This window comes from Rhinolophus hipposideros (genome assembly GCF_964194185.1).
Source record: "Rhinolophus hipposideros genome assembly, chromosome: 6".
In the NCBI taxonomy this organism is placed as follows: Eukaryota; Metazoa; Chordata; class Mammalia; order Chiroptera; family Rhinolophidae; genus Rhinolophus; species Rhinolophus hipposideros.
Window position 1 is genome coordinate 74,681,771 of NC_138052.1, and position 27,897 is coordinate 74,709,667.

Sequence of the window (27,897 nt, forward strand, 5' to 3'; positions counted from 1 at the left end):
ATTTTTTTTCCCCACCACAAATGTAGGGAAATGGTGGGGTTTAAAAAAAAACAGTGCCTTATCAATTTATTTATTTTTTTATTACTGATGACTTCATTCTGCTTAAATTCAATGCTTCAGTTTGTTTGGGTAAACTAATAGATGATGTGTGTGATGTTTGCACTGTGTTGATTAAACTCATCTGGGGAGTTGGAGCGCGGTGCACGCGTTGGCGTAGTTGTCAGAAGCCAGCAAGGTGGACACATAGGCAGGATAGTCCACTCGGTGCTCAAGGGCAAGGGCTATTCAACATGGAGCTGTGCTGTTGTCCTCCCCATCATTCCAAAAAGCCTATCAGGCCTTCCATTGTTTTCTTATTGTTATCTTTGTCAAGTGCTCGAGGAAAACATTTCTTTTAAAAAAGAGCACAGTAAAAAAAAAATCTATATAAAATTAGAACTTTTTTGAGAGTTTTAAAATACATTTTGAAGAAAAATAAAGGTATGCATTCAGTAGGGTTTGTGTTTTGTTAATCAAAGGCATCAGCTCTTTAGTGTCTGTAGGTCATGGAGGAAGCCCAGAACCCGAACACTGTACTAATTTTGTGGAGAGGTTATAAGACATTGGCATGTCGTCCTGCTTCCAATTAACTTACAATCTAGCTTGGGAAGAATGCTTTTCCTCCAAAACATGATTACTCACCATTTTTTATTTTTATCGTTTACAAGTATAATATTTAAATGTTTGAACAAAACAGGAGGTGACCTCTTTCTATTGCATTCAGAGGTCTAATTTTATCAGATATCTCATGTGAATTTAAAATTCAATTGTAATATTTGGGGATTTTTTGGGCATGTAAAGCTCCTCACACTGGGGCCCCTACCTGCCTTTCTCAGTTGCACCTGTCTCTTCCCTTCTGCCTCCTGTATACCCGTATACCACAGCAGTAATTCTCGTGAGCATGAGTGTTGTTATAGTTAATCAGTTGTTACAAATTGAGTTAAAGTACCAAAATTTACAAGTGATACACTTTTTACTAAATTTACTAAAGTAAATTCAAAATATCTCTAAAGTCACCAGCACTCACTTTTACTCTAATTTACTTCCTAAATGAGAGAGGAGAGAGAGCATACAAGTATATCGTTTGATACATGTATGTGTGTAAAGCAGGGCAGAAGTCGTTGAGGACCACTGCTTGCCCCAAAAGACTTATTTGCATTATCCCCTCAAAGCAACATGCTCTGTCATTGATGTTCTTTGCATTGCCTTTCCTTCCACCTGGAATTCCCTCATCTCACTTGTCCAGCTGTTGAGTATCCATGCATCATTCAAGACTCACCTAAAGGGTCACCTCCTCTATGGAGGTATCAGGGATCTTCCATGGCCCCGCTCTCACCTCGTCAAAGTTTAAGCAGTCTGTGTTCCCACAACGCCTGTGCAGACAGACCTCTGTTGTAGCCCCGGGCACAATGAATTGTAGTCTTCTGCATCCCTTTCAGTCCTCCGCTTCCCAGACTGTGTGCTTCTGGCTGGCAAGGACTGTGAACTGTTCATTTTTACTTTCTCAGATCCTAAGGTCTGACACGATAGGGTACTTAGTTAGGCTTAGTTAGGTTCATAGTTAGTTAGGCTTAGACGAACCAAAGAAGTCGAACTGTTGAGATCTGCCTATCATTCTCCTCTTGTTTCCTAGCCCTGAATTATGTCACATGATGTTGGTTTTATTGAAATGATCCAGACAAATATAAGCTAAAAGGGAGCCACTGGCTGACCAGTTTGGTGTTGGGTGGATGAGTCACTGAAGAAGTTGTAATTCCAGAGAGGAAGAAGTGACTAAAGTAGAGAGAGGAAAACCTTGGACGAATAACTAAGATGGCACGTTCTACTATCACCAGCAGCTTTTTATGTTTCTCTACTTCTTGGCATGGCTTCCACCTTCTTTTCTTTCCCTATGCCCAGTCTTTTCCCATATATTGGCATGTACCTCATCTTCCAACCCCCAAAATACATGAGTCTCATTGAAATGAACACTGGCACATGCCAGCTCTGTGTCACATCCAACCTTCAGGTCAAGCAACTGTTTTCAAATAGGCAACAGAAAATGAGATACCCCCATTAAAATGTAACCAAACTCTGTGGGTATGATTATAAGAAAAATGAGATGTCTCTCTCAATTGCTGTAAAGGTCAGGATTGTATCTTACCTCCTCCCTCAAAAGGCATTTATTAATCCCAAGTCAGATGTCCTGCCCGTGGAGCTAACGGTATGCATGTAAACACTGTTTTCTTGTTGTTTGTTTGTTTGTTTGTTTGTTTGTTTTACTGATTTCACAGTTTTCCGAGCATATTTGAAGAACATTATTAAGTCTTCTAAATATAGATCTCAGCTCCTTTAATACGAAGATCAAAAAGCGAGTTTCTGGGATAACATACACTGTGTGACTGTGTTTGTTTATGTCCTGTAGTGGCCGTCCCATGAGCGGAAGTGCTGACCGCATCCAGAAGCTGCGGAAGGAGTATTATCAGGCTCGGAGGGAAGGTTTTGCATTATATGAGGATGACGAAGGAAGAGCAAGGCCATCTGATTACGATCTTCACTGGGTAAGCCCAGGCCTGATGCCAATCATTGAATTCATCTTTACTGAGATAGCTTAGAGCAGAGAACATGGCTAAGAATGGTCTATACCTATCAAGTTATATTTAGGTTACTTGGATTTTATAGCTATGTGAACATACCCTAACCGCAGACATCTTCTCCCACAGAAGTTGTTTATATAAACCACACTCATGCACAGTAGTTCGTTTTAATTGCCCTCATATTTACTCCCTGTTGGACTTGTATACCATCTGGGGTTGGAGCAGATGTTCACTATTTTAAAGACAAGGAATCTTTGTCATCATCTACTGAGCCTTAGTCCTTGCCTTCCATCTTTTTGGTCTCAGACATCTGGACAGTCATTAATAGAACATGCAACATAAGTCATCTTGCCTGTGAAAAATGGTTACTAGAAGTAAATTTCAGAACGGTTATCTTCAGAAGTATCAATTGTATATTGCATCTCAACAATTCACATTTTGCTGCTCTTACCAGTACACTGAGATCATTTTAGTATGAGATAAGGACCATTTTTGTGTGAGAAGGTTCTCTTTGCCAAATCCTTCAACATTCGGGAACAGAAACGAATATTGTACCCTCTCAAGAGATAATCTTGGGCTTTTCTTTCAGAATAGCATGATTCATTCTCCTGTCTTTTTCAAGACAGCAAGGCTGTACTTACAAAGTACACTTGACTCTGGAGTATCCACAAAAATGCCCCAGAAGAGGGTGCTTAGAGTTTGATTAAAAGTACATGTCACCTACGTAGGCTAGTGCCTGACACTGAGTTTTGGTGTTCAATAAATGTTAGCTCTCCTTGCTAACATGGCTATTGGAGCAGAGCTGTATGTGGTAATAATAACATCCTTGCTGTGAGTCAGCTCTCACCCTCTTTGATGATTACTGCCTTCTACCACAGTGTTTAGTGCTTTTTTTGAGAACCACATAAGGAACTCTCTTATCCCTGGTGGCCACTAAAGACACCAGCTCTTTTGAAGGACAAATCTATTAAAGGAAAGTTTCCTTTTCTGATGTTCACACTCCTATTTGTGCTCACGAGGTCAAGGTTGGGAGAGCAGAGTCCAGTGACTGAGCTGATTCCCTCTAGTTTTCACATCAGTGCTGTGGCATCTCGTGTGTGACACTCAGCACTTTTGCACGGGGGTTTAAAAGTCCGTTTCAGCACCCACGACTGCTGTGCAGAGCAACTGAAACTCTTGGCCAAGTAGATTATTCCAGGTAGGATAGAGTTTAAAAAACTAATCCGAAATGCCCAGTAAGGATGGGCAATCTCCAAGCAAATGGCTTCAGCCTCTTCCAGAGATAGGTATCCTGTGACTACAGGTCAGAACACACCGCTATTTATTGGCTTTATTACAGACGTTAGGATTAAACAGAATGACATTTACATTGATGAGACAACTGGCCACTTAGATTCTCAGCAGCAGAAGAGAAAGATTTCCACAGAATAACAATGTAGCTCCGTAACGATTCACTTTATTTCAAATTTAATTGAGATCGACTTACTGACTTTGATGAGAGACTCTGCTCCCTCGATCAAGCAAACAAGCAATAAAATTTAGTTGTTTCCACCATAACCAAAACAGAACACCATGCCCAATGCATTGAAAGGTATTCCATCTCAAAACCACTGAGCAAAATAAGACAAATAATTTCAGATTAAGCAGTTCTGGCTTTTTGATATTATTTTATATGATCTCCTTATAGCAAATCTTTAAAAATACTTAACCTTCATGAGACTAAAGCTTTTGATCTTCACCAAACTTCAGCTAGATAACTACACACTTGGGTCCTTCCTACTTTAATGATTCTATTTTTTACGCCAAGCAAAAGTGTAACTAGACAAACAATCTAGTGAGGAAAGAAGTGTCTCTATTTTAATTTGTGTTTCCCATGATCGGATTTGTTGAGTGTTGCCAAAAGTGACTGATTTTACGTTTCCCAGACAATTGGGAACTAAGGCTTCCCAAAGGGATACTTGGGAAATGTGCTGTCATAAAAGACGAGTGCTCTTTGTCATTGCCTGAGATACTCCAAACCAGGGATTAGAATCTCAGCATTCTTTCCTGTCCTTTCCCCAAGCCAAGGAAAAACACTAGTATCATTTGTCCAGCATAGGCCTTAGAAATTGCACCGTTGTCTTGCTACTTTTGTAGAGATCTAGGAAAGCAAGTTTAGAAAGTTAACATTTCATTCCTGTTAGTCAGCCAAACTCAACAAGGCAGCTTTTATGACACTGTGGTTCCTAGATCAGGCTGGCCTTCAGCATCACTTATTAAAATCTGATCAACAGTCCATGAGGCAGGTGAGTGGAGCCCAAGAGAGGACCCCTAAGTGCTTCTCCAGCTGATTATCAAGGTTTCTGGTCCACAATTATAAAAACAGGGCATTGATTCCAATTGCTTCAGTAAACACCATAGTTCAACTTCTCTAACAAAATCATTACATGGACCAGCATCATCAACAAATGCTTTCATGGACTCAGAAATCCCCAAGTCCAGTGCCTCAGCTTGAGAGGCCTGACAAATGTTCCCCAGAGTCACATCATACTGGGGAATTTCTGAATTATCGAGAAGGAAATTAGGAAGACAAGTTATCTCATAATTACTTTTAAACTAGTTTTTAAATAGGCTAGGAAGAATGTAAGTATGCTCACAAAAGTCTTCAAAGCCAAAATGATGAAAGCATTCACTTGATTATACGATCTCTGATTATTTTTTAAAAGAAAATACATTTTTGTCAATGAGACTAATATTTTTTCTTTGGCTGGCCTTGGACTTTCTGGATCTTCCCAGGCCATCTTGTTGGTAGTTGTCTCCAGAATCACACCTACCCAGTGGCCCAGAACTGAAGTCTTCTCCCACTATTCTCTTGGAGTTTCCCTTGCTCTCATATCATTCTCTTTTCCTTCTCTTTTCTCTACCTCTCCTATTCAATTTTAACTAATATTCGCTCAAACTTAGTGTAGGTCAGGTGCTGGTAACAAGAATGTAATATTATCTCTACCTTGAGGAACTCACAATCTAGCCACGGATACAGACAGGTAAGCCAAAACAGAAGAGGACAATAGAGGTGAGAAATGCTATAGTATAGAATGGTATTAGCTTCTAAGTGAGCTCAGAGAGATAGCAATTAATTCTGTTGGCGACAGAGTATGCAGTTAGGGGTGCTGGGAAAGCTAGAGAGACCATTTGAGAGTTGTCTCCGCAGACACACTTTGTTCTTTTTCTTTCAAACTTGGTGTTTTTCTTTTCCCCAAAGGAGCTCCTGATTTATTCACCTCATTTGTGTTAAAATAAATGAATACACACAGATTGCAAGATTTGTAAATATGGACATGAGACCTTAAAAATCTTTTCAGCCAGTCTGTTTTGTAGCTGTTTTCCCATCTAGGCTCTGAAAAGCTGTAAAAAAACAAGTTGAGAGAATTTCAATGGCTGCAAGTGAAAAGGCCTGGCGAGTTTTTATAGGCCCAATTAAGTAAGCACCGTATGCTAGCTGTGAAGTGTTAATATTTGCCAAAAGAAAACACAATACCTGTTATCTACTGGTATTTTATTTTCTGTAAAACTTGTTAACGTTGTCACAGTCCTCTGGCAATAAGCTGAGTGTTTTGTTTTGTTTTGTTTTTTTATTAGCAGATAAAGATTATCTTCTTATTTAACAGCAATGTGAATATCCTGTAATTTCAGAAATGAGATGGCTCTGGAGTTTTCTAAACATATTAGTACCTTTATTATTGTCTTTTTTCAAGAGCTGCATAGAATATATCATCCCACCCCTCCCCGCTTTTTATTTTTTAGCTCTTTGGCTAAACTAGAACAATCTTTATCTATAGAAGGGGTTTGTAGACACATGGATGGGATGGACGTATGCTAGTTTCCTCTGTCATAAAAGACATAGTGATTTATCTTTCTGGCAAAGGGGATTGGCTCAGGAAGGTAATAGTTGGGTGAGTAAATGAAAACATTCTGAAAGATTTGTTCACCCTGTTATGAAGATGGTCTAGGAACCAACTTGAGGGAACGTTCTTGGCAGCTGTCTGGACGATGAAAGACGTATCCGGTGAATTCTGTAGTCAGAGGAAAGGGAGAACAAGATGCTGAGATCATGCTAACCATCTTGAGAAGGGGATTTAGGATGGAATGTGTAATAGCCACACAAGTATTAAAACCATCAGAAGGTTATTTTTCTAAACATGAGAAATAAGAGAAATGAGCTCCTGCTGTCAATGGGCCAATACAAGTGTAGCGACTGGCCTGCATTTTCCTTCTCTGCTCTTTAAAGGCATCTGATAAACACTAAGGACATTGATAAACAATTTGAGATGAGTCAATAGCTCTTAAATTGCAAAGAACAGAAACCTAATTCAAACTGGCCTAAGGAAATGTTGGCTTATATGACTTTAAAGTCCTATAACATACCTGACTTTAGGCAGAACTGGATCCAGCTCCTCCAAACAGGTCATTAGGAGTCTTTCTCCATCTCTCAGCTTTGTTGGTCTTTCTATGGGCACCCTTCTCAAGGGGCTCCCCTACATGGTGGCAAGACAACCAGCAACAGATTCAACCCTACAACTCTATTAAGATTGTCTCATCCCCAGTACACCTAAGAAGTCCTAGAACTGATGTTCCAAGCAATACCCAGTAGCTTATTGTCTCAGCCTGGGTCGCATGTCTACTTCTGAAATGCTCTAACCAGAAAGAAGCAATGCTCTTATTGACCAGAAGTAGGTCAAAAGGCCACCCCCGGAACCAGGAAGTAGAATCAGATCTACATAAATTCCATGAACGAGTATAGTGAAGAGGTGATTCCCCAAAGGAAAATCAAGGTGCTGTTAACAGGGGAAGGAAAATGGATGTCAAGCACAATTAGGACTTGTCTACTATAATGTCTAGTTCTAACAACAATATAAACTTTCTTCATCTTCTTAGATTTTCAAGGAAAGAAACAAAAGGCCTTTTCCTTCATATATTTTCCTGTTTGTCATTAGAAAGAACGGATCTATTGTCAGTTTTAAACTTGCTGCTATTTTTGGCCAGGTAAAGGAAAACGAAATATTTTTGTTGACTGGCTGAGTATATTTGAGCTCTCCCAGGAACCCAGATGGTTTCACTGAGTTATTTAAAAGAAATCATCAGACCTCTTACTACCTTATTCAGATAAGCAAGTGACATTTTGATTCACCCCAGAGCTAGGAATTTGCCCCAAGGAGAGGCAATAGAATGCTTTGAAAGGACTAAAAGTAACTTTCTTTGGGTAGAATTGTTCTATCTATATCCTCTTGGATTATTATTTGTGACAATCATTTCTATATACATACATCAAATCATTATGTTGTACACCTAAAACTAATGCAATGTTTTATGTCTGTGTATCGCAATTTAAAAAAACCAAGCATATCATTATTATCAAACATATTCTATTATTAAAATCTTCAAAAGATGGAATGAGGTAAAGAATCAGAGCCATCAAATATAAGCATCCAGAAACTTGTTTGATTCCTACCACGCAATAACCAACCCTTCTCAGTTAATGAGCCCTCTTGAGCTCCACAAACAGTTCCTTCCCAGTGTGATTCTCTCTCAACCAATCCATATTGCTCCTGATTTTCTAAAACAGCTGAACTGAGGAGCAGAAGCAATTCCAAGGCAGAAAAAAAAAGAAAAGAAAAGAAAAAGAAAACCCACTATATCTATGAATTAGGTGGATTTTGAGGTTTAATTGAATTTGGTATTGGTAAAGTATCAGATGCCACTTAAAGAGTTGGGACTCATTGACCTAGATTTCAGGATGTAGTTAAAAGTTATGGAAAGAGGGAGAGCAAAATAAATTGAAGATTTTTTTGGTGGGGGGTGTTGATAGTTTTATTTGGCTTATATTTATTTCAATGTGGCTGTCACAGGAACATGTTGACATATTAGCTATATAATAATGTGAGTGAATTTCGAGCTTTTAAAGACAGCATAAATCACTTTGAAAGGAGGCAACATGTTTATAGGCAATCCCCAACATAGAAATAAACTGTGTTTCAGAAACTTATTTAGAAATGGGCAGTTTGGAACTGGGAATGGTTTCCCATAGGACAAAAAATTATTGGTTGTAGAGTCCCAGACCAGCCTAGAAAAGCTCACTAAAATACAATAACCTTGTGCTAATGATAGAACAATAGCCTAGAAGCAGGAGGAAGAGCAGGGAATCATCTGAGCCGGGGAGGAGAAGGAAATTCCCTTCTTACCTCTTTCCTAGACATACTTTTAAGGTGTTCTCTAGCCCCTTCCTATCTCCCAGTCTTCATTTTTATATATACAAGGGTGCCAAAAAAAAAATGTATGCAAGTAGACATTTTGGTCAATGCTGCTCAAGCAGTAGTTCACATAATCAGAAGTGTCTGGATGCTGATGGTAACCATTTTGAGCACCTCTTGTAATTGTAGAAGTCAAATATGTCTTGTATTAATCTTTTGTTATTGGTATATATTAATACAGTTTTTTCCTTTCTTAAAATGTGTATACATTTTTTGGCACCCTCTGTGTGTGTGTGTGTGTGTGTGTGTGTGTGTGTGTGTGTATGTATGTATATATACATTGCATTTTTTAACATTAAATTAAATTTACTGGGTGACATTGGTTAATAAAATTATATAGGTTTCAAGTGTACAATTCTGTAATTCGTCATCTATATATTACATTACATGTTCACCACCCAAAGTGAAATCTCTTTCCGTCACCATATATTTGACCCCCTTTACCCTCTTCTACATTCCCCTCTCCTCCCTTACACTCTGGCCACAGTCTTTAAGAGTGTCTGCCAAGGTTTTCTGACTCTTAGTTGCCCCTACTTCCCCATCATGGCACCCCACTTAAGCCCACCCTTTCCCCCATATTGCTCAGGAGTCCAAAGTTACCTCTGCCCCATCCTCCATCAAAATTACTTTTTCAGTACAGTTCATCTCAGCTACAATTTGGGGAGCAAATAATCTGACCCATAAAGGTCCTTAATAGTCCCTGAGAGACTTCTCTGTTTAAAAAAGATACTCGATTAACCCTGATTATGTGCAAAATTAGGCACTATAGGGGAAGAGTAGGAGGAGGAAGCAGGAGAGAAGCGAATGATTTCTACCCCTGGGAACTGTCCCTTTATGAAACAGAAGGGAAAGGACCCATGGCTGGTAGGTTGAATCCCCCTTGTCTTGTTGCTGCTCTATAGCCTGAAGTTTCCCCAGCACTTCTCTTTTTTCTATGGGGCCCAAGTCCCCAGATCCCCCAATCTGATCTGCTTCTCTTGCGCAGTGACCTGATCCTAACAGTAGTACTGATTTCTCCTGCGAACTGGTCCTCACTCCCCCCAAAGGAAGCCTTTTGTTTCTAAGCCTGTCCTCTGTGGCCCATGGTCAATTGGTGCAACTGACAAGGCCCATGACCCCTCAGCGCTTTCCAAAAACCTACCCTGTAGACAGATACTCTGAAAGACTCCTGTCTTCCTGTCTGGTCTTTCTAAATGCACAGCTGTCCTGAGTTTTAAGTATAATAACATAGTAGATATGGGAAGCATTTTAGTGTAATGAGTGAGAACATGGATTCTGTCTGAAGCTAGACTGCCTACATTCACCTCCAAGCTGTACCACTTACTAACTGGGTGAATTTGGGCCATTTGTTTAATCTCTCAGTCTCCTTCGAAACTGGGATAATAGTATTATCTCAAATAAGTATTGTGACAGTTAAATGATTATTACCTGTACAGCACTTAGAATAGTGTTGGCATGTAACAAGTATTCAATAAGTGAGGAGTTTAAATGGTACACATACTGAGGTGTTTAGAAATAATCCGTTCCATTAGCTAGATACCCATTCAAGTCGTTATTGGAGCTTAATTATAACGTCCTGGGACATTATCCAGCGTACAAAGCATTTGGGAGGCCTTCCGGTTGCCCTCACTCTGGTTGCCACTGAGGTGGCCATAGTCCTCTCAGGTGGTGGCTGTCAGGCCCTGGTTGTAAAGCCCTTTTGGCAAAGTCCCTTGGTCAAAAGGTCAATATCTATTTCCCTCTCTCCCACACACAAACTTTTCCTTCAAAAGTGTACTCCTTTCATCCCTGACCCTGGGGGCACACCTAATCTCTTTAACGAGCTTATGCTAAAATCAAAGACCAAAGACCAGAAGAAAGTTAGAAGCTTCAGCTTTCAGCTCTGCAAAAACCCTAAACCAGAGAAATACCAAGGTCTAGTTAAGGACTTAAAATAGGAGGGGGAGAGGTATACAAAGTTTACAAATTATTTACTCAATAAATTATACTATAGCCAGATGAATAACAACAATGGCATCATTTACTCCATGCTGACTCTACCATGTACTGTGGGAATATCTGGAAATACCTTATATCAATTACTCTAGACAACAACTCCATGAGGTAGTGTTAGCTTTAATCCTATTTTGCAGATGAGAAAACTAAGGTGCTAATACTTTATACCTAGTGACACAATCATTAGCAAAACTGATTTCCTAATCTGTGCTAATTCCTGTTGGAAATAGAAGGAAACGAGGACTGCTGTGGCAGCCTTTTAGATGCCTTTTTTTTAATGAGAAGTTTGAAAGAAACGGACTCTCTGAGTGTTGCTTTATAAGCACTATTAAAACTGTTTTCTACCTCTGCTGAACTACTCTTTATCACTCTTAAATTTTTTAACCCACTAGTACTGAACCAAAACCAGATTTTGGTATCATTTCATCAGTTCTCTGTAAAAGTCAAAATGAAATCATTCTTTTTATGCTATAATCAAATAAGTTAGGCTGACTCTGGCTCAAACCCAAACCTAAATACCAAAAAGCAGAAAAAGAAAGTTTAGAACCACATTATTTTTCCATAATATGTCAAAAAAAAAACTCTATGCTGTACTTACAGTAGAGTGAAAAAAGAACTCTTTCTGCCTCTAATGAGCAATTAATTCCGGCTCAGGATGTCGGGTTTAGAATAGGTTAAGTTCCCCCAAACCACAACCGTTTGTGTTGGATCATGGTTAAAACTCAAAATTCCAACTTCTACAATAATCACATTCTTTTCTTCTACTGCAATGGGAGAAATGACCATTTTATATAATACAGGAAAACCATAGCAGAAACTCCTATGAATTCCAGATTCTCAAAGCTGTTTAAAATCAGTTGGATACGTTTTATTTTAGCAGAGCTCGAAAGTCCTGAAATAAACTTTGGGTACTAAATGTTTAAAATGAAGATATTTGGAGTAGAAGATATGAACATCCACGTAACTGACATTTATAACATATGTATCACTTAAGCATGATGACAATTAAAACTATGTGTGAGCCATATGTGTGTTCAGATCCCATAGCCCAGAACATCCCCTTGCACAACTTCCTAACTGTAATTAACCAATCAGGTTGCAGCAGTGGCCATCTTGTTCTTTCAGTTGAAGGAAATTTTTGACTCAGAGTCATTCAAAAACATAACATCGTTTGGTCCTTATTAATTAGTAACTAGTCTGTTGTTATGCTGGGAAAAAGAAAACTCACAGAAAGCTCTCCTCTAAACAGGAAGAGTACTAGAATCAAAGAAAACCCCCCAAATAATAATAATCACGGCAGCAGTACTGGAAGAATGACCATTTTGGAATACAGTTGTAATGACACATTCTAGAGTCTGTGACTTTACGGTCCTCCAATGAATCTCATTAATTTCTCTGTTTCACTCTGAACCTTGAAATCACAGTGCTAATTTACAGAGCATTTATGAGAAAGTGCAAAAGGTGATCCCACTAATTTCAGTAAGGCTGACAGGAAAACTTTCCATTTATTAAAGTAAATGATCTAAGAAAAAAGGGTATAACACTGTTATTATAAATAACTGAGAAATTGTTTCTTTTCTATTTTCAAGATAAGATTTTCATAAAGTAATGGATTCTTGGGTTTTGTCTTTATGAAGCTTTTGTTGAATGCTTTAGCTCATTTTATGTCATCTTTCACTCAGCCTATTCCCAGACATAGCTCCATTCCCTAGATGGTAAAGTCAAAGCAGCACATGAGGGAAATAGATTTTCCTCGATCATTCATCCCTTTGTTGCTTTATTCATTCACTCAATACTTGGCACTTTATACACAAGTTTATATCGAGCCCAACAATTGTGTCACCACTTATCAACAAGAAGGAAAACCATTGGCGGGGGGGGGGGGGGTACATGTGTGTTGTGTGTGTGTGTGTGTGTGTGTCTGTGTGTGTAGATATTAATGTTTTGAAGTTTCTCCTTTAGAGAAACAGTAGGAAATGTTGTGTGAGAAAGACATTCCCCATTATGATCTGATGCCTTTTCTCTAACGAACCTTCTGGTTCACTGTATGATAATGGATACCCCCAAACCATGTAGAGATACCTCCATTTTTCAGTTTTATTTTTCTATCATCACTAATTGTTAGAATCCCAGATTGTTGCTGAATAAGAAGTCTATTTTAATTGTAATGTTTCTTTCTCTTTTGGAGTGTGTGTGTGTGTGTATGTGTGTGTGTGTGTGTGTGTGTGTGTGTGTGTGAGAGCTATTTTTCCTTTCTTCATCTATGTAGTATGAACTAGGTTTCCTGTTTTCCATGCAATTCCCTTTACGGTAATTTCCCAGGTTCAGATCGTCAGGCAGCACTTCAGCAGCCATGTGTTCTCTGTATGTGTGGTTATAAGGGAATCAAAGTGTCACATTCCAGAAGAGGGAATCATGGTCTCACAATTAATGTGAATGATGGCAGGAAGAAATCTTTTAACATTGTACTTAAATTGGTGATTTGGGGAGAAAAATACTATAGGATTTATGAGATTGTGGATTACGTGCGGTGGTTCTAGAACTATTGAAAAATTTTTCAATTTCAGAAAGTGGTTAACTTTCTCCTTTCTCTACATATATGTAAGATTAAAAAACATCTATTCTTTATATACATGATGATGGGAGATCAAAAGTTGACAAGCAAATAGGAAAAAACTGACATTTTGTTTCAAGCATTCAGTATTTCTACCTCATTGATTCCTAAATTTAATTTATCAGAAATTTGAATACCTTCCCAATTAGAAGCTCTTACTACTTTCCTAACTTTCTTGAAGATTTTTATCTCCAAAATAAGGAAAACTGTTAATATCATCAATACAGAAGAAGAATAAACCCATTTTCACTTATGTTGTGTTATTTTGGCCCCAGAATTGAAGAATAAAATTTCAAAGCATATGGTTTATCCATTTAGTAATTAATTCCTTAGACTTTTATCTGATGGCAAGTTTGTGCCAGAAATTTACTTCATTCTGAGAATTCAAAAGTAAGAAGTTCATCTCTGATGGGAAAGGCAGACAGGAAACATAATTTAAAATATAACGAGATATTTAGAAATAATTGTCCAGAAAAATACTGATAAGCAAATGCATAGGGAAAAGAGACTAACCAAGAATTAATGACAGATTTGCTTTTATCCCTGTAAACTTCCCCGGATGTGTTCAGCCTTTTCTTTTGTCTGTATTTAGAGCACTCTGTCTCCAAGTAAGCTACTCCAATTGTCCTTTGTAATTTCTAAGCAAATATAAAATGGCTTTTATCATATATTTCATAATGATATTTTTCTTTAGGTTCAACCTCTCGTTTTGAGGTTTTGAGCATTTCTGCATCATGTCTGTCTCAGTTACTGAGATCTGCCCTAGAGGTTAGTTTTTCACCGTATGTGTCACAACTTATTAGATGATCACAAAATCAGTTAGTTGGTTACAAATGACATTTGTAAAGATTTTGAATAGAATAGACTATATTAGAAGATATGGCAGGTAGTAAATATGACTACTGGTTGGTGAACATTTTTGTTTCATAGCCAGTGCATGCATACACATATGTGCTGAGTTATATATAAACTATTTTGTCCTATGGGTTATAATTTTAAGGCTGAAAAACTCTAGTCTAGACTTTAAGTTTCGTATCTGGTTGGTTTACCATTTCATTTATAAGGACTCACATGGTATTTGTTTCTGGAGGCTCAAAATGTTTTATGAATAAATGTTGTTGAATACATAGTATCTGAAACACATAATGACTGGAACAGAGTTTGCTTTTCTTGATTATATCCATATATCAATCTGTATTAATATACAGATAAAGATAGATATGTACACAATTTGCATGTATTTTAATTAATTTCAGTTTAGCCGTCAGTGGTTTAGGTAACTGTTAAATAAACATACTAAAAGAGATTACAATTATATAGCCAGAGTATTTTAAACACCATGTGGATATAGTTAGCAAACTCTAATCTTTCTTGTTTCCCTTAAATTAATATTTTTCCTTTTAAATTTATTTTTTTATTATAATTGTAATACGTGGCCACTTTAAAAAATATATAGATAATTGGTAAAAGTGTTAAAAACAAAAATTTAAATCATATGTGGTCAGCCACACAATAAATGAATACTGTTTATGTTTTGGAATGTATTATTTTATAAAAATACACACACATGTGCACACACGTATCACATGTAGTAATTAAACTGAGGTCTTACTGGATATACTGTTACTTAAGCTACTTTTTTCACTTTGTATTATACTGTCAGCATTTCTTATGCCATTAAATAATTTTTAAATATGTGGATTTAATGTTTAATGCACAGTATTTTCTAGGAATTATATTTAATAATTGATTAATCACTTATTGTTGGATGTGTAAGTTGTTTTCATCATTTCTTATAAATAATGATGTTATAATTAGTGTTATAAATCTTTGTATTATGTTGTTTCTTTATTATAAATCAATATAAGATACTATTTAATGTAAGGCTATGAAAAAAAATGTAATTAATACAAATACCCAACTTGCCTCTAGAAAAGTTGGTAAGTTTATATTCTCCCCAGCAGCATATTCATTTGTACATTCAAGAACATTAATGGTCTGTTTTATACAGGTTTCATAGCAGCCCTATTAAAGCTGCTATGGTTTTATTTTTCTCAGTTTATACCAATTTAATAGCAAATATCAATTATTGTGTTTTCGTTGAATTACAACTGAGATTGACCACTTCGTGTGTTTATTGGTCATATGCATATATATTTCTTCTTTTTATGAATTTTCCTTTTTTTCTGTTACAATGCTTATCTTTTTTTTCTCCTAAGGGGTAAGTGTTCTTGATATAGAAGAAATATTAAGCCTCTACAGTCAAATATCATTCAGAATTATTTCCAACTGTGTCAATACTCTCTTTTTTATTTTTTTAAAGTTTGTTGGGGTGACAATTGTTAGTAAAGTTACATAGGTTTCAGGTGTACAATTCTGTATTACATCATCTGTGTACCACATTGTGTGTTCACCACCCAGAGTCAGTTCTCTTTCCATCACCATATATTTGATCCCTTTTACCTTCATCTACCACCCACTCCTTCCCCGTTACCCTCTGGTAACCAATAACTATTGTCTGTGTCTATAAGTTTTTGTTTCTTCATTTGTCTTGTTCTTTTATTGTTTTCAGTTTTGTATACCACATATCAGTGAAATCATATGGTTCTCATCTTTTTATGTCTGACTTATTTCGCTTCGCATAATAATCTCAAGATCCATCCATGTTGTCACAAATGGTACTAGTTCATCTTTCCTTATGGCAAAATAGTATTCCATTGTGTATATATACCACATCTTCTTTATCTAATCATCTATCAAAGGACACTTTGGTTGTTTCCATGTCTTGGCCGCCATAAATAAAGCTGCAATGAACATAGAAGCACATTAACTTTATGATACTTTAGAGAAAAAGATTTTATTTTTGTGTAAACAAACCAGGGATTTGTATTCGTTTTTTTAAATGTGATTTAAACTTATACCAAGATGACCATATTATTTTTTTCTTTTTCTATTAAAGTGATGATTTATATTAATATATTTTCTAATATTGAGTAGCTCTTGCGTTTCTGAAAAAATAAATCTACGGTCACATGCTTTCTGTTTTTTGTTTTTGTTTTTTTAAGCTAGAGCTGGGGCATGGATTGCTGGTATTCCATTTGTGATTTTTGTATCCATATTTGTAAGTTCAATTTATAGCTAAGCTTTTTAACTTTAGTAGTTTTATATAAAAGGGTTATATTACCTTTGCAAAATGATTTGAGTAGCTTTTCATCGGTTTCTATGCTTTGTAACAATTTCTATAGTCTATGAATTGGCTTTCTGTCAAGATTTAAAATAACTCATCCATAAAAGCATCTTAGCTTAATGCTTTTTTGTGGGTAATTCTTTGATATCATTTTTAACTTTTCTTATAAATAGAGATCCTTGGAAAAAGAGAGGTTTCCTCCTTTACTGAATTTTGGAAATTTGCTACCTTTTTCTATAAAATGACTTACTTCATTTAGGTTTTTACAACCTGTCAGTATATATTTTTTTACCACTTAATATATTTAATAATTCTGTTTTTCTGATCTAATACATTTATTTTTACTTCATTAATTTATTATTTAATTTTCCTTAAGGAGGGATAAAACAAACTTTTAGAACTAGTGTTTTCCTGAAAGTAAGACCGGGTCTTATATAAATGTTTGCTCCAAAAGACGCATTAGGGATTATGTTCAGGGGATGTCATCCTGAAAAATCATGCTAGGGCTTATTTTCCGGTTAGGTCTTATTTTCCAAGAAACATGGTATTTTGTTTATTTAACTATTTGGCTTATTTATTTCAATTACTTTTTAAACCTGTTTAATAACAATATAATATAAGGCAATAAGTTTACTTTTGAATTTAGTTTGATTTACTTCCAGAAGTGTTACTATCTTAATGTTCTTAATTTATTTTGGTAATCTGAAATTAAAGATTTTATTGCGTCTTTGACCTACAGTGATCATTATTTTAATTTTTAGAGATTTAGGCTTTCTTCATTTAAAATTTTATTAACACATAATTGTATGCTTTGTAGTTATGGACAGTGACGTTTGCAATTTGGGGCATACATTAAAATTTGACATAATATAATGTAATGTTCTGTCATTTAAATATTTAGATTAATTAAATTAAAACTAATGATTTTTTTTCTGTAAATGTTTATTCAGTAAATATTATTGAGTGCCTATTATATTCCAAGCACTGTTAAGGTGCTGGGGATATAGCAGAGAGCAAAACATACACCAATCTCTGCCTTGTGGTACTTGCGTTGTAGTGTATAAATACATCACTATATTTCCTTAAATATAAATCTGCATAGTTCTTATATACATAATAAATTTAACAATAGCTTTTCAGGAAAAGAATAAAATAAGAGAATACCATCATGTTAAATGTGAACTTTTATAGGAAGAGCCATCCCCATTTCACATGTTTAAGTGTGATCAAAGTGTGTCCTACAACTGGTAAAATGTAGTAAAATAATCTTATTATGTTGTTTTTGACGTGTGTATATTTATGTATTATCTTGATCTGTCAGACAGATAAACATTAAGGTCAAGTCCCCATCTACTCTTGTTTCTGAGGCCTTTCAGCATCATTTTTTTTTTTTTTTTTAGGTCTGTGTCTTGTAAAAGGCTGAATTGTGATGTTTGATTCATTCAGAGGCTTTTTCTTCCAAAGGAATGTTTAGCTCATTTATACTTGTTATCATAACTGGCATTCTTATTCTTTCTGTCACTTTTTTTAGGCTTCCTCTTTTATACACCTTTTTCTATTTTCTGTTTTTTACCTCACGTGCTATATTTTCTCTGATTATTTTATTTAGTAACTTTAATCATACTGACTTTATGAAAACATTATCTTATTTTCTCTATCAACATCAAAAATGAGATAATCTCTGTTGAGTTCCTGCCCTGTAAAAGGAACAAAGTAACATGACTACATGTTATCATAACTTTCCCTCACACTTTTAACTTGTGGTATTGTAGATCCAATCGTGTTTTTAAGGAAGAATGTATATCATCTCTCTTCATATTCTTCATGTGGCATGTTTCCTGTCTTGCAAGAATTACATTCTGTGTCTCATGTCAGCTCTGTGCTACATCTCCATCCGTGACTTCTTTATCTTGATCCCTCTCTAGTTAATCTACTTACCTTTTTGAGTAATTTTACTTCAGGAAAGACATATAGATAGTGTGTTTCTAAATCCTTGAAATCTGATAATATATTTTATATATAAATCTCTACATTTATAACAATGCCTGGTGCTTTGAGGTATAAAATAAATATTTGTTGAATGGATGACATACCTGCTTCCCAAGGTTTTCTTTTTTCCCTAGAAATTCCATGGTGTTTTCGTTTTTAACAGTGGTGAAGAAGAAATTTGAACCTGATCTGATTTTTCTTCTTTCTAAGTAACCTGTTTTCCCTTTCCAGATCTACTGGGATTCTTTCTTTATTCATGATATTCAAATTTTACACCCTAATTAGTCTGGATGTTGGTCTCTTTTCATTCATTTTGCCAGGATTTTATTGAGTTCTTTCTATTACTGGCTTCATGTTGATTTCTTTCTGTTTTCTCCCTTGAAAGCATGGATGTTGTTCCTTAAATAAGATGGTTGAAGTTCCCTTGGTTCTCATCACCTTGCTCCTGGCTGTAGAAGAGTCTTCTCATACCTAAGTGGCCGGTGGTGGGACCAGATGACATAAATTCACACCTCCTGTTTCGAGATTCAGCAGCTTGAGAAGACAGGAAGGGAACCAAAATCCTGACCAATGCTTGGATGTCTTTTCTTCTGCTCAGTTTCTCAGGTCATTTCTCTGAAATCCACGGACAAGGGATCAGCTTTCTGAGTCCTGATTTCTGTTTGTCCCAGCCCTCTCATGCTGTGTTACCTATGGCTGTGTCCACCCTTCATCCTCATACTATTGGCCAGCAAGTCAGGAGAGAGCACTTTCTCTCTCTCTTAGATTTTTTTAACCCCTGCTGCAGCCATCTTGAGAACCCTCTGCTCTCCAGATGTGCTGTTTAGAATAGCTGCCAGCCCAGAGATGAGAGAAAAATCCTTGTTAGCTCCTCATCAGCCCCATAACCTCTCCTCTAGCCTCACCCCTCAAATGGAACAGTTTTATCCTCCTCTGCCGACTCCCCAGAAACATTGGTTGTAAGCCGGCACCATGTCCTCCTTTTAGCTTGATCCATGGCACCACTTCTAGCAGGTACTCCTCAGTGCCTAACACTGGTTCAAGTCCCACCTCCTGTATATCTCTTAGTCATTTCAGCTAGAATCGGGGAGATCAGCAGTAAAGGGCCTGTGCTCCTACTGCTGTTGAATCCAGAATTTGATACCCATTATGTCGCTTAAACTTCCTTCATGAATGGCTTTCTTAATAATGAATCCTAGCAAGATCCAGGACAGTTTTATTGCATCGCAAAGGCCATTTTTCTAGCTGCAGCATATTCTTATTCACTCACAGTAAAACAAGGCACATCTAGTGGTGTGACTGGAAAATATGACAGATTTTCCCCCTCGCCTAAATTGTTAATTCCTAAATTTTTTTTTAAAAAAAATGGTGTGCGAAAGTGAGACATGGTGTAAAACTTCCAAATCGGTTTCCTGGCCATTTCAAGAAAAGGGCCTCTGCAAAATGTAGTAGCAAAGCTGGTCTTCTGATTGCACATCAACATAACTCCAGTAGGGCTAAGCTGAAAAGGCCAAAGAAATTCAGAGGGTTGCATTGTTGTGGGTTTTCTTGTTTACATTGAAGATGTGAAAAATAATTAGATTGTAATGCTAGGTGTTGCATATATGCAATTACCTATGAATATACAAAAGTTTTATTTTCTCTGCCAAGTTGCACTGTTATAATTGTTTAAAATTAAATGTAAAGTTCCTGCCACAGACATAGAGATACTGGTTGCATGACGTTATGAATTCCTAGACTGAGGTCTGTAGTGCAGAGGCTAATCTAATAACAGAATCATATTTATAACACAGTAGAGAATGCTCACTCTGTGTTTAGAACAGTGCACATAAGACCCAGAATTATTGGAGGCTACCCTTTCTCACACTGAACTAATATTCACCCTTCATTTCTGATAACTCTATCTCAATGAGAATTTCCCAAGGGGCCAGGCTGACTCCTTGCCCCCCAGCCCCTTCACCCCTGCAGGTGTGATTGCTTGGGTTCCTATAGGTTCATGATCTGTGCCCAGTCCTGGGAAAGTGCAGGAACATCTGCAAGATCCCATTTCACAAGTCCTCTTAGAATCAAGCGAGTCTTACTCTGAGTTTTATAACCTCCTGTCTCTAAGGGTCTGGGGCTCTGCCGCGTCATGAGTCTCAGAATTCTATTGAGGCTGATCTCTCTGGTACCCCCAGAACTCTAGGGTTATAGTTGCTGTTGGAATGACCTGACCTGGATTGGTCGCCCATTTGGACTTGACTTCAACTACTCGCCAACCTGCCATGGACCATGTTGAAGATAGATTCTGTTCACAGTTTAATGGAATGTCTCCTTTTCTCTCAGACCCATCTTCTTATCTCCATCCCAAGGGGTAGTTGTAAAAGGTGTACCTGGGTATTGGGTGTCGGATTGTGGATGCATGCTTCTACCCACCCTGTGCAGCTATCACCAGTCTGGCCCATTCAGTTGTTGCCTTTATATCTGGTAGTGACAAAATTTTGACTTCAAAGCTGGGAGGGTTGGTGGATACAAGGCTCATTCCAATATTGCAAGGTAGATTCCTATAAAAAGTGGTTGACTTTTATGGCCTGTTGTCCTAAAATACTGGTAAGTGTGAGCAATATGCCAGTCAGAAAGTCTGCAAGAGCTCATGAGCCTCAGTACTATAAGTGTGATTCTCCAACTTGATAGCAAGCTCAACTTTGATGTCAAATTGCTCATCTTCTGTTTACAGCACTTCCTGCCTAGCCATATTTCCATTTTTTATCTCAGAAACAAACATGACAGATGCCACATTCTATATTACTACCTTTTTTAGTTTTAGTGAGGAAAATAATGTCAGATGCTCAATTGACATGGAAATTTTTGTTTTAACTTATAAAATTACCACTGAACTTCTGCCTAGTGCTTTGTCTTTAATGATTATTGCATTTTTCTTGAATTTAAAATTTCTGAGATATGCAATACCCAAAATGCCACTCTACTGCCTTTATTTCTTAATGTTTAGAAGTGGCATCAGGGGGTAGCGTGGAGTGAGGAAGACCAGTCTTCATCAATAATGAGTAGTGATTTAAAAATAATTTTAAATTATTTTTGTGCTCATATGTCTACAACGCCTTTCCAAGTAAATTCTGTTTGGGGACATACGTGACCACTGAGACTCCATTTGACTTTCAAAATGGTAAAGAAGTCAAATGAGAGGTTTACAGCTATAAATTAAACAGCATGAGCTTAGAACCATTATCAGACATGCAAGTGTAACTAGAATGAAAGTTACCTTGAACAAATCAGTTCCCAGGATGGCATTCATTTCTTATTGATAAATATGTTTGATACAATGAAATACGGCTTCCAAGAAGATAATAGAGCAGATAATTAAACAACCTGTTTGGGAACACACACACACACACACACACACACATTCATACTCCCACTCATATACACACACTGCAGGGAAACAAGGAATACTGGTTAGCACAAATCTTGTCCTAGCAACCTAATGTCCTTCTGTAGAAGAGAATTTGGCCTCTGACAAGGGAAAAAAACAGAAAAGTGGCTTTTGATTGCAGTCAAGCTTTTGATTCTGTGGTATGTGACCAACATCAGTAAAGGGGAAAAGAACAGAGCTCTTACTTCTTTTGTAAAGGTAGATGATGGTCTGGGGACACTAGTAAAACAAGTCATTAATGTTTCAATTTCAGTTGGCTACAGCATACCACAAATAGTCTTCTCTGTAGCAATAACTGACCAGAGCAGTTAAGGATGAGGCTACTCAGGACTCTTCTGCCACACAAAACTTTCTGGAGGTCAGCCATGAGACCCCTCCTGTTTCTCTTTCAGTGTATAAGGGCAGGTGCAAGACATACTCTTTATCACAGTCTGTCTCAACCTCCACCTCTACCTTCTTTCCACTTTTAGCATCTCATAATCCTGTTCTTGTGGAGAGTACATAATTAATAGATGCTTGTTGAATGGTGCACCATTTTCTCTAGGTCTCTTTTGCAAAAAGAAGGAAGATCAAGACACTTGCATAACCATCTTAAGAGTAACAGTTGGGAAGTTATGAAGTTCCTTCTACTATAATGCATAGGCCTCATCTCACTACCTTTTCTTAGGCAACTGATGACTGCATGATGCAGTCAGAGATGGGTTGGTTGCTCTTGAAGAGAATTCCTCATAGTCCCTGGTCACAGTGATTCTTACGTGGTCAGAGTCCCTCACAAGCATCCAGTTACTACAATCACCAGCCAATGGTCTATACAAGTGATCCAGAGGATAGGTTAGATAGTGGTCCCATTAGCCATCCTAGTAGGAGTTTATGCCCACATTTTGTATGTCTACACTGTCACAGCAATCTCCTTTGTGAAGCCTTCCCCTTTCACTTTTCCCTGTCAGTGTTTCTCTACCACTTCCTGTCTGCGCCAGGAAGTGAAACTTAATCACATCCTATCCAATTCCATCACACTACGTAGTCAAGAGCTTGTGTACCTTTGAACCCCACACTGTGCCCAGCTTCATGCTGACTGCTTTGCTATCCCTAGACAAATGCCTGCCAAATTAAATTCTTGATGTTCCCAATAGGAAAACTGAACCAGAGTCATCTAGTAATCTCGCAATACAACATACATACTTTTTGATACCTGCCCTGCATTCTCATCTCTAGCCTCTTCTCCCCATGTCAGAGATGACACAAACTTAAATATTCAACAAATTAGAATAATGAGGGATGCCAGCAAGTGGGTCACTGTTAACTTTTTTTTGGCAACAGAAGTTCCTTTGGTTAGTGTCTTTTACAATGTTCCAAGTAGCTACCTGACATGCAAGCAATTACACCTATAGGGTGAGCACCTCATTTAACTTTTTACAGATTAAATCAGTGTATGTTCATGGATATTTGAAATAATAAATATGGATATGGTGGCATGACCCTGCTTGAATACTAAAAAAAATTAACTTGCAACATATTTTAATGCAAATGTTACCTTTGTAAGCGAATGACCAGAAAAGAGTTTCCATGGTAACCTAAGGGAACACATAACCTGTTTATGATAACTTCTCTATGGAGAGAGCCAGGCATGGATTAGGGATATGTTTTGATGTCTGCTGGGGGGAGAGGGGGAAGCTGACAGCTTCTTTGTTACAGTGAATGGTTAGAAGATTTCACTTTATTTGTAGTTAACTTATAAAATAAACTTTCATAATGAACTGCTGAAACACACACTTGAAACAACCAGATGATCCATCAGGATATTTTTTTAAATGTAATTTGTCTGTCATATGTGACAACCAAGGCATCAGTTTAAGAGACACAGATTAGGGCTGGGTTCCTACAACAGGACTTTCCCATTTGCTTGTTTCTTTTTATCTACTCTATGTTCTTTCCTAGGAATCACTGAGGATTTTCAAAGCTCTTAGATTTCTCTTTTTTTCTATCTCTCTCTCATTTTTTACCTCAGAAAATGTTATGTAGAAGCTGCCCTTCTGGAATTGAGAGACTATATTGTGAGGATATCACCAAAAAGGAATATATTGATTATATTTCACTCCTTCTACTGACATAGCTGTTTGAATTGGTGGCTTTTTAGAGGAGCTATTAGCTAGAAATGTTTGACATCCACAAGCTACTATATGGTTATTTTCCCCTCTTCTTGCAGATGTAACATTTAGTTAAAGAAAAGCTTGTCCCTAAGAGGTTTTTTTTTTCTTTCTTTTTCCTTTTTTTTTTAAGGGTCATTAGAGTAGGGAACAGATGCATACAGTTTTAAGGAGTATTTCTTTGAAGCGCCATTTTAGAGTCAGCTCACTGACAGGCCCATGCCCATGGGCTCTGGTGTAGTCTTAGGGCAGAGGCACTGGCTACAATTACCCATCTGGTATCCATCTGGTAGCACGAATGAAAGATAATACCAGATCACAGAGAAACCATACCAACTGCCAACTTGGTATACGAAGGCAAAGAAAGGTGCCACCCAACTGTGAAGTACTATGAGGAATAAGAAATGTTGTCCGTAGGGTATGCACATTTCCACCACAAGATGCAAAAGAATGGCATGCGAAAGCATATGGAAAGGAAATGCCGTGCACATCTAACCTTACAGCTGCAACTTGTTAAATATTAAACCAAGTTCTCTCGGCCACATTTAAGTTGCTAGTGGAGTTTGCGGCAAAGGTATTACCTAATATGCTTGAGACTTTTTGCTACCACATCCACCCACAGCCAGTTAACAGGACTTGAGGCCTTTCAAAGGAGGAGTAGGTACCAGCATCATAAGGGCATTGATTTAATTTCCATGTAATGCCACTTTGTAGTAGTCAATACAATTGTAGAAAAAATAAGTATTTTGTGGTTGCTGTAAAATGATTTAGACATTTATCAATTCATTACTTTCTCCTTGTTTTTAATATCCCCCTTTTCTGATTTGTTTTCTTAATTCCTGAATGGTGTATGCTCTGGTTAGGACAATAGCTAATGGTTGAGAATCTATTAATATACCCACCAGAGACTTGCCATCTTCAGAGCGCACCCTCATTTCCTGAGGAGCTCCAATGGAAATGCTGGTTCAAGATGGCAAGGGCGAGCTTACCAAAGAGCCTGCCTGTCATGGGAGCCTGGCCTGTTTATTGCCTGTACTTGTTCTGCAGTACTAGTGCCTGCCTTGCTTTTTCTCTACAAGAATGCCAGATATGACCAAATAAAGTGAGATATTAGAGTGAGAATTTAGTGGCATTACAATCACCTAAACAACAAAAACACACTCTCATGTGGTCTTGTTGCTTGTGTGGGTTGTCTTTAAAATAGCATCTCATGTATATATACCTATGGTAGTTTATATTCTGCCATATATTTTGAAAAACATTATTATGCTCATTAACTCTAAGCAATTCAATGAAGACAGGAATCCATTTTTACAGAAGAGAAAACTGAGACTCAGAAATGTTACCTGATAGCTGATAATCACACCATTATCTTTGAACCCACGTCACATGAACCAAAGTCTGAAACTCTTCCACCACATTTTGGTAATGCTTGTTATGTCTCTGAACTCCTGTTCCCTACTTAAAAGAGGACATATTTAACTACTTAAGGGTCTTCGCAGTTTCCCATAGAATGAGACAGAGTCAGAGTAAGATTCGTAGTGGAAGAAAATGTCCCGGCCCTGTGAATGGTTGGAGGGATGAAAGCTAAATTGAATTCCTCTCTTTCACAATCTCCTACAAATGTTTCACATACTTCTACTGAGAGACAAAGCAAAGAAAATATCCTCGCGGTTTGGCCACACAAAGACCCATGCTGAATGATTCAAGAAGACGCAGTGGGCAAGAAAGGTGGTAATTTAGAAACATGAACCACCCAGACAAGAATTATAATGTAGATTGTGCAGGATCACTAAAAAAGTTCCAGGATGGAGGAGAGTGAAGGATGAGATGTCAAAGGAGAGGGGTTAGGATCCAAAAGGTGATCTTTCAATATCCATGTTGACTGTGACCTGCACAAAAGAATCAGTGGAAAAGCCAAAATGAACTTATACCCGATTCCACACAGAGGAACTGAATCCCATGCTCTGTGAGAGAAAACATAATATTGCAAATCCACTTGCTTTTCTTCTTCCAACTGGTGGGACTCAAGTTCTTTTACCATAATTTAGACTAATTAGTCTTTCCACTTAAATCAAGAGGGGATCTGCAAAATGTAGCCATCCCTGGTCTGTTCCTCATTAGAGACAATTAAGAGTCAGAAGAACAAAAACACATCATAGGATTAATGGTAAAAAGCCACCCAGAGAGACAAACATGAAGCAGGAAGTGGTCTTATTGAGCTGGACAGAAGAAACAGATAGCATTTAAGATCAACCAGTCTCCCAGCGAAGGTCTAAAGAGGATCTAAAGTAGAATCTCCTGGTCGTGCTCACCTGCCTTGTTGTATTCTCATCTGTGTTTGTCATATCTCCTATCATATTGCTTTTATTAAGAAATGTTCTCGCTCTCTAAATTCAATTCATTAGTTTCCCTCCAAGAATAAGAGGTATGGTATTACTGACAAGAGAAAAATAAGAAGTAAGCTAATCAGCCTTGGTAAATTCCAGTCTTGTACATTATTGTCATGGAAGCTTTATGCTGGCATTCAAACAGGGCACAAAGACAGGAGAGGGACCGGGTATGAGATGCCCTAACAGCTCGCTCGGAGCCCTGCTGCTTATATCATTTTTACTTCCCCAAAGGGGGAAGGAGGAGATTAGGGAGCATCTAATTGCCTTATAAACTGATTGACAACTTGGTGATCTGATGCATATGGATGATCTGTTTAGTGAAATGGCTCAGAAGCCGCTAACAGAGATCATCAGGAGCCATGATTTGCACACCCTCCACAGGGTTATTACAGGGAAGCGGAAGGATGGGTTGATGATTATCTTTCTTTTCTTTCTTTTTTTTCCCCCTTGAATGTTTTCTTTACCTCCAGGGAAATGCATTCTAGCAGCGTGAACACCACTATTAATCAACACTTGTAGCAATAATCAGTAAGTGAAAAATGGCCGCCAGAATCTGCGAATGCACTGGCATCACTGTCTGAGTTTCTCTCTGTGATCATGCCTCGGCATTCTAACATGGATAATTTATATACAATTAATGTTGGCACCTTCTGAGATTCAAAGATTTATAGAAGCAGTGTTGACTTCTTCATCCATTAAAAAAGAAAGAGAAATCATTTCTGGTCATGATGAGTAATATTTTAGAGCCTTTAAACATATACGTACTATTTCCATGTCTCTTTGTGTTATGTTTAGCCAGCGAGTCTCTTTACTTTTGAACATGGGTGTTGTGAAAGGCAAAACTGTTGTACGTTCTCGTTTCCAGTTTTCTCAGAACTCTCACCAGGAAGGGGTATGAAAAATAATCAAGAATTCAAAAATACCTCAGATCCCAGCATCCTTCTGAGAGCTGTGTGGTGTTAACTGGCAATGCAGGGGGAAAAAAAATGCTGAGTTACTGGAGTGAAAATAATACCACTAGCTACACCTGAGAGAGTGTAGCTGGCGATGGCATTATACACAAGTGAAGCCATTTTAAAATTTGGTTGCCACTTTCATTCCACCAAGCTACCTTTCGATTCATTCCATCCTGTGATTAGTAGGATAAATTCTGAGATTTCAACACTGAGAGGTTCTCTGAAACTTTGCTAAGTTGGTATGGGCTTTCTTGGAGCCTAAAGAAGGTCATGAAGGCACAGAA

At 37.5% G+C, this 27,897-nt stretch overlaps 1 protein-coding gene across 2 annotated transcripts in view; it reads left to right on the plus strand.

The window, feature by feature from the left end:
- Positions 1-27,897, plus strand: part of PARD3B (par-3 family cell polarity regulator beta) — a 973,558-nt gene that overhangs the window by 874,864 nt on the left and 70,797 nt on the right. For both annotated transcript variants that reach the window (XM_081052860.1, XM_081052859.1), the window contains exon 21: positions 2,444-2,579. In XM_081052860.1, coding sequence (XP_080908986.1) covers positions 2,444-2,579 — 136 coding nt within the window. The remainder of the gene's footprint in view (positions 1-2,443; positions 2,580-27,897) is intronic.